We start from the raw sequence: 8304 nt of genomic DNA, 5'->3' as shown, positions 1-8304 counted from the left end.
CTGTCTGTAACTCCAGTTCCAGGGGATCCAACAGCTTCTTCTGTCCTCCGCGGACATTGCACAACATGGGCGCTCTTACCTACATGCAGGCAATACATGCATCCACATGAAATAAAAATAATAAATAAAATATTTTAAAAACCCTCGTTTTACATGTAATCACATGAATATAGATTTCCATCTTCAATTAGAAATTAAGTTCCCACAGGTTATATGAAGGAAATAACTACAACATAATTATAAAGTATTGAGTAAGCCAAAAGCTTTTTAGAGTCAAAGTTGACTTTGATTATAAAGATACCAACAAAAGCTTCAGTGCCTTAAACTTTGAATCAAGTTTGACCATAACTGAAAAGAAAAGAAAACCACTGCAATGTTAATGAAGGGCATGTCTTCAGTAGACCTTTTTGCTTGGAAGCCAATTGTAGGTTGCTTTCATCCTTCATGTTTATATATAGTCCTTGAACTGCAAAGACCCCTTCCACATGATAGCTGTTCTGTATAGCAGAAGTCAGTTTCAGTATTTTGATGTGAGTTGCTAATATTTCTTAGTTGCCTCTGTTAGTTGCAGGTTGGAAGCTAGATGTTTTACCATGGTATTTTGAGGTTTGGGCTCTGGTCATACAATTCGTAGCCCTTTCTTTTGATTTGTGTATTAATAAGTACATAAATTTTATGTCTGGTTTAGATATTGGATAGGAAGCTGTAAAGCCATGTATCCCTACCCCAAACTCCTCATCTCCCTTTAGTGTGGTTAAAGATGTATTAGTGTTTTTCTTTATGTTGGATGGTTTTGTGTGTCTGTTATTTATTATTATTATTATTATTATTTTTATTTTTATTATTATTGAGACAAGTCTCTATAGCACCAGCTAGCCTGGAACTCTCTACATAGACTAGGCTGGCCTTGATCTCACAAAGATCCACTTGCTTCTGCCTCCCTAGGGCGCCACCATGACTGGCTGTTACTAGATTTTTAAATTTATGTGTATGAGTGTTTTGTGTATACCATGTGTGTGCAATGCCTGTAGAGGCCAGAAGATGATAACAGAACCCCCTGGAAATGGAGTTACAGAGGGTTGTGAGTTGCCATGTAGCTTCTGGTAACCAAACCCAAGCCTTCCGCAAGAGCAGCAAGTGCTCTGCTGAGCCATCTCAGCAGATCCATGTTATTAAATTTCTTGTAAACAATAATTATTTTGTGAGTTCTTTCATTTTCTAATCATGGTTTTAAATATATATTCTTTGCTCAGTAATTTCTTCCATTTTTTTCCTCTTTGGAAATAGTTGGTATTTCATGGTATTGTAGGTTTGAAATGGTGCACCAATGACTTGATTGCTGCTTTAACACTGTTTAATAATTATATAAAAATATGGTCAAAATAGTTCCTGCCACATTGCATTGCAGGATCTTGAACACTGATAGCTCTTTTTTGACATTTCAGTGAAATCAGCAAAACTAAGATTAGCCTTTTCAAGGCTATTTTCTTTTTGGTTCAGTTGTCACGTTTGGTGACTTAGTTAGGTCTGTCTTCTATCAAAATACAAATTTCTATTTGCAACCTAGGTTAGACTTAAAAATATAGCACAATCTGAATATATGATTGCTGTGTGGCTCTTTTGGTCTGGAGAAAAGCATGCTTTGCTCTCAGAGTACTCCCATCTTTTCCTAGGCTGTGTTCTATTGCTGTGCTAAAGGGATGTGTGAAAACAATCTGAGTACACCAAAGGAAAATATAACAGTGTTTGAAATGTTCAGATGTTGGGCTTTTAAAAAAAATATGCAGCTTTGGAAAATAATTTTTCACTTGTTTTGTTTACCATTGTACACGTACTGTGCATTTTTCTTTGGGCATTAAAGGCACTCAGTAACTATTTGTTAAGTAAATTGAACATTTAATGGTTGTAGACCTCTTGACAGTAGTTTATCCATTCACAAGATATTGCAAGTCTTAATGTTTAATGTAATAGGTAGCCTGATTATACATGCATATAACAGACCTTTGTGATTGCACATATAATAGCTACTCTTTTTTTTTTTAAACCAAATGATGCTTTCCTAATTTTTCTTTTCATATGATGTTGGGTAGTTGACATTAATTTTTTTTTTGTCTTTTTCAGATAGGGTCTTCCTGTAGCCCCAGCTGTCCTGGAACTGGCTAGGTAGACCAGGCTGGCCTCAAACTTACAGAGATCCTCCTGCCCCTGCCTTCCAAGTGCTGGGATTAAAGGCATATGCCACCATGCCTGGCATTAATTTATTCTTATTAATTGAAGGTTCAGGTTCACCAAATGGACTTGAGTCTGTGTTGAAATAGGGCACTTAATGTTTGGTGATAATTATTTCTCTTGATGTAAATTAGTTCTTTTAAGACTTTATATCTAGAGGTTGCCATCATGAATATCAGTTATTATTTTGTCTAACAATCATTAAAAAATAAAACTTTTTAGATGTTCGAATTATAAATAGAAATGAACTTTTTAAGGTTGATTTTTGTTGTTGTTTATTTGTTTGTTTGTTTTTTTTTTTTTGAGATAGAATCTCTGTGTAGCCCCAGCTGGCCTGGAACTTGCTATGTAGACCAGGCTGGCCTCAAATTTACAGAGAGACACCTGCCTCTGCCTCCCAAGTGCTGCTGGGATTAAAGGCATGCGCCACCACACCCAGCAGTTATTTCTTTTTTAAAAAATGATTTGTTGTATGGCTGTTTATTACTTTCAATGCTAAAATTCTGTGAAGGTCTGGAAAAATTGAATATTTATTTGTGAGACTTTTTTTTTTCAAATTTGTTTTTATTGAATTTTTGTGTATTTCATACAGAACATCTCAAACAATTTTAATCATCTTTATACCCCTGTCCCCATTGGCACCTGAAACAGTCCCACAAGCGCCTCAGAACCTGCTCATATGATTCTATGGCAGTGGTGTCAGCATATACAAGTCCCATGCAAACTCAGGCAGAGAAAAACCCATCATAGAGCAGGGAAAATGAACAGCAGACTCCAATCTTATCTGAAGAAATATTGGCAACTGATTGCTGCTAGATGAAGAAGAGCTGATCTTCCCACAACAAGGAACTGTAGATAGGCTGCTTTTTTTTTTTTTTTTTTAAGTGTTCTTGGGGCCTGGAGAGATGGCTCAGTGGTTAAGAACATTGGCTGCTCTTGCAGAACACCCAGGTTCAGTTCCCAGCACCCACATAGTAGCTAACAACTGTCCATAACTCCAGTCTCAGAGGATCTAACGCCCTTTTCTGGCCTCCACAGGTATTTCATAATACAGGTGCATTACATACATGCAGGCAAAACACTCATACATATAAAATAAATAAAGATATTTGGCTTATCTTTTTAAAAAATATTTATTATTTTTATCTATATTCATGTATTGCCTGCATGTAGGTAAGTGCGCCCATGTCATGCAGTGCCTATGGAGGACAGAAGAGGCTGTTGGATCCCCTGGACCTGGAGTTATGGACAGTTGTTAGCTACCATGTGGGTGCTGGGATTCGAACCTGGCTCTTCTGCAAGAACAGTGTTCTTAACCACTGAGCCACCTCTCCAACTCCTCATCTTGTTTGTTTAAATTAAAAATTTATAGCAACTCTATAATGCTTTTTTACTTTTTAAAATTGATTTGCATACCAGGTTTAATGTCAGATGTTACCAATTGTTATTGCATTCTTCAAAAAATGTGTTAAATGTTGATGTTACCATGTATTTTCTGGGTATGTTTCTTGTAGGACATTGTAATATTAATGGTTTAATATTGCCCGAGGAGTTAAATAGATTATATATGCATACATTCTAAAAGGACAGTTGTGTTTTATAGATAAACAAAGGCTAATTATAAGATATGTAAGTACAGTGATTATTGAAGAATCAGTAAAAGCAGATACTTTTAACCTTCATGACAGTTGTCATAGTCAAATTTTTGTTTTCAAAAGTTGAAGACTCACTTTGAGATAAAAAGTGATCTGACAATACTATTGAACTTTTTCTGCTTTTTAAAAGTGATTATAGGGCTGGGTAGTTCAGTGGATAGATAGTAGCATGCTTGAAACCCTGGGTTTGATCCTCAGTACAGTAGCTAAAATAGTAAACAAAAAATGATACATTCTATTTAAACTGTTCTCTATTATTTTATTTGAAGACTTAAAATCTAAAGCTCTTTCATAAATAAAAAGAAAGATATAGGATAACGTGATAAAATTAATTATTCAAATTCTCCATTCTCACATGCCTTAAGAAAATGATGTAGCATGTCAATTGCCAGCAGTAAATGTTTAAAGCAAATCTAATTGACTTAATTTGTGTAGCATAGTTTCAATATTATGTTTGGTTTGACATACCTGAAAACTATATTAAAATTCATTCGTAGGGCTCCAAATGTAATGCATTTTTTTCCTCTTCTTGTTTGCAGCATTTTCAGTTAGCTTTGGTTGACTGTAATCCCTGCACTTTGTCCAATGCTGAAAGTAAGTTTTAAATACAAACTTCACATTACTTTGTTACAAACAATAATAATCAGTTATAATAATGTTAATAATTTCTGTGCAATTTGTTTCTTCTAGAATTGTCAGGTATAGCTATTGTTTGCAATGGCTGCTTGTAGAAGTAGAACTTGTGAGAATAGATATTGTGACCAGCCTGTGTCTAAAACAGATAGGTAGTGAAGTAGATTGTTGAATTAAAATTATCGGTACTAATGCACAAGGTCTATTTTTAAAAGTTTCTATACACTTTAGATGTTGTAGATTATGAATATAGTTTACCGGTATATTTAGGAAAAATAAGCAAAGATTTATGTAGGCGTTCACTGATTCTACTATGTGGCATTAAAATTATTGGTAATTACAGCTGGGTTTTGTGGCCCACACCTTTAATCCCAGCACTAGAGAGGCAGAGGCAGGCAGATCTCTGTGAGATAGATAGAGGCCAGCTGCTAGCTACAGAGAGACCCTGCTTCAAAACAAACAAAAAGATAATTATGAAGAAATGCTTTGACTTTTTATTGTGTATGATATGCCATACACAGAAGAGTTCGGGGTAATATTTCCCAGTTAATTGAAGAGAAATGCTTTCATGGGGTATATATTGACCCCAGTGGTTTTCCTCTTATTTCCTGTTCTCCTATTTAGTCAACAGTATGGAAAAATGCCTTAGGAAATGTTTAGATTCCTGAAAAGCTGTAGAATTTTGAATATAACAGGGATTAACAGCATAGGCAATCTGGGATTGTAGCTCAGTGATGGAGCACTTGCCTAACATGTGCCAGGCCCTGGGTTGGCCCTGGTTGGATCACTAACCTACTTCTCCCAAAAACGATAAGTTATAAAAGTAAAATTAGCTTTGAGAAACATTTCTGTAAGGGAAAAAAGTGTTTTTATCAGTATTTAAGTGTTTGAAGGTAGAATCATGGTGATGTAAGATTTTTCATTATAAGATTACATCAGGATAAAATAGTTGTCTTGATATTTTTGTCAGTTTTAAAAATATTATATTCTGGATAAGTTTAGTTTTAGGACTTTTTATGGCAGTGTTTGTTAAAAAAATGTCACTTCAATTGAGATTTGATAAGTAAAGCCTTTTCTTAGTTGTAAAATTATGCTCTTTTTTGAAGAAGACTTTAAAGCATTTTAAAGTATTGTGTTCTTTGCATTGTAAAAGACAGCTTTGGATTTAGTAATTCATGGGATAATGAGATCCTTTGCATTAGGGCCTAGGACTAGGCCTACAGAAAGTGTAGGGTAACAGTAGAACAACAACCTCTTTTGTTTTCATTTTCCCATTGTCACTTTTCATTAGAGGAATAAGAAGATAAGGGTAAAGTTCATAATTTTCCACGTCCTCCTCCTGGAACAATCTCCCTTTCATATAATGAGATGAGCTATGCAAGAGCTTCCTGGAATATATAGTGAGGAATAAGAAAAGCCTCTTAATATTTTGTGTATAACTTCAATTATTTTTAGGCTTTTCATGCAATGCTATTTTTTGTTTTCTAATGATAATTTAATTTTTACTTACCTGATGTTTAACTTAAATTTAGTACTTTTAATCCAAAAATGCTATTTGATTTTTAAATTCACTATATGTTTTGTTTGCTTTGTTTCTTTACCTTGCTTATATGACAAACATTAACCTTTCGGTCCCCCGCAAGAGCATCCAGTGCTCTTAATTGTTGAGCCATCTCTCCAGCCTTTGATTTTTTTTTTTTGTATGTGTAGTGCAATGCCCATAGAGACCAGAAGAGAGTATCAGAGCCCCTGGAACTGGTATTAAGGACTACCATATGGGTGCTGAGAACCAAATCCAGGTCGTTTTTTTTGTCTTTTTGAGACAGGGTCTCCCTGTAGCTCCAGCTGTCCGGAACTCACTGTGTAGACCAGGCTGGCCTTGAACTCACAGTGATCCACCTGCTTCTGCTGGGATCAAAGGTGTGTGCCACCATGCCTGGCAACTTTTTTTTTCTTAATGATGAAATTTATCTAATTCTGAAGCACAGAAAAAAATTAATCACTCATTTCCTCTGTGGCTACCATGATCATCCTGGTCTCTAACTTCTCAGTAATGTTGTATAAATATAATAGGGTATATTGAAAAATCTAATGGCTTTTTTGTTTTAATGTTTTCTATTAAATATTGACTTGAATATTCTTTTGACTTATTCAATTTTAAGTACTGTGCTTTGAAACATATATTATAGAAGTTTCCCTTATTTACTTAATATTGCCATTTTGAACTTTGTAAAACATACACTCCATTGCTATTAACACCAAGAATCAGCACAAATTTTATTTGATAATGGCCAACAGTGACTGCATATGGTTCCTTATCCTGTTCTTTTAGTATGCCTGTTTGTATATTATTTTACTGAAAGCAAATAAAAGTTATGTTATTCTGTTACTTAAATCTTTATCCTATAAGCCATGCTTATTTTCTGTTTTGTTATTCTTGCCTAATTTACCCCAGACCTGAGAGTATTGTTACTGACTTTTTTGTTTTCTATCATCCTTTGCAGTTCAGTTTCACATTGCCCACTTGTATGAAACACAGGTAAGTGTTTTAATTTACCCAAGTTAGGAAAGAAATTTACATCATGCTCTAATGACACTTAACTATATGCAGATCATTTAATGGAAATTTGGCATTATGTTACATAAATACTAAGTTTTATATACATCGAGTTCGGTCAAAATGCTGCTACATCAAATAATTATGACACAGGAAACTTGATACACGGAGAGAAGTTTTGCTTAGGACTTGCCTGGAAACTTGATTTGCTAGCTCAGATGGCTGTATTTAAGATTTCTCTTATGATAGAGAATGCTTCATTTTCTTCTCAAAATGTTATAGGTGCTTGTTTTAATACATTTGTTTTTAAATGATTTTCTTTGTGTATATGTATATGTGTGTGTGTGTGTGTGTGTGTATGTATGTATACACATGTGTACATATGTACACACATGGTGGAGGCCAGAGGTGGACACTGGATATCTTCCTCTATTGCATTCCACTTACTGCCTCTGAGACAGCATCTCACTGAACCAAAAGTTGGCTGTTTTGGCTGAGCTGGTTGGCTGGCAAGTGAGCACCAAGTTTGCCTTGTCTTTCTTTACTCTTTGCATTCTTCTTATTTCAGGCATCATAAAGGTATTCCAGAGCCCATGTTGTAACTCCCCTGTTTTCTTCCTAAGAATCTCTGGTTCCCTTTCTTTTTTACACATTTTTATTTTATGTGTCTGAATGTTTTGCCTGCATGTATATAGTAAGTGCACCCATGTCATGCAAGGCCAGAAAAAAGGTATCGAATTTCCTGGAACTGGAGTTATGGACAGTTGTTAGTTGCCGTGTTGGTGCTGGGAACCGAATCTGGGTTCTTTGAAAGAGCAGCTATTGCTCTTAACCTCTGAGCCATCTCTCTAGCCCCCTAATTCCTTTTCTTTTAAAAATGGTATTTAGATGCCTCAGTCTAAGTGCTAATCTATTCACAGTTGCTGGTGACAGTAATTGATTCTAGGACTTCCCAACAAAGAAAGCTAGGAAATATATTTATGCATGTATATGTACACATACAACACATTCTCACATATATTTCCATCCAACTACTACATCCATAGTGGCCACAAATTCACATGTGTTTTCACTTTCAACTATCACCACAGCTCAGCTTAGCCTTTCTTCTTTCATTCTTGTGAGTTCACTCTGACAGTGAAATCTCTCATTATCCACAATGCTTGTTTATTCCTAATGTTCAGATGACGTACATTCAGAGTTTCTAATCCATACCCATGGGAAACCAGC

General features: G+C 35.2%; 1 protein-coding gene across 1 annotated transcript in view; it reads left to right on the top strand.

Annotated features, from left to right (window-relative positions):
* Positions 1-7651, top strand: part of LOC103740770 (lysine-specific demethylase 6A-like) — a 145080-nt gene extending 137429 nt beyond the window's left edge. The window contains exons 7-9 of the mRNA XM_008841449.3: positions 4424-4478; positions 7022-7056; positions 7643-7651. Coding sequence (XP_008839671.2) covers positions 4424-4478; positions 7022-7056; positions 7643-7651 — 99 coding nt within the window. The remainder of the gene's footprint in view (positions 1-4423; positions 4479-7021; positions 7057-7642) is intronic.
* Positions 7652-8304: the final 653 nt, after the last annotated feature.

Source organism: Nannospalax galili, unplaced genomic scaffold, assembly GCF_000622305.1.
Source record: "Nannospalax galili isolate Female #2095 unplaced genomic scaffold, S.galili_v1.0 scaffold3181, whole genome shotgun sequence".
Lineage (NCBI taxonomy): Eukaryota > Metazoa > Chordata > Mammalia > Rodentia > Spalacidae > Nannospalax > Nannospalax galili.
This window is presented reverse-complemented; position numbering and strand designations above follow the sequence as displayed.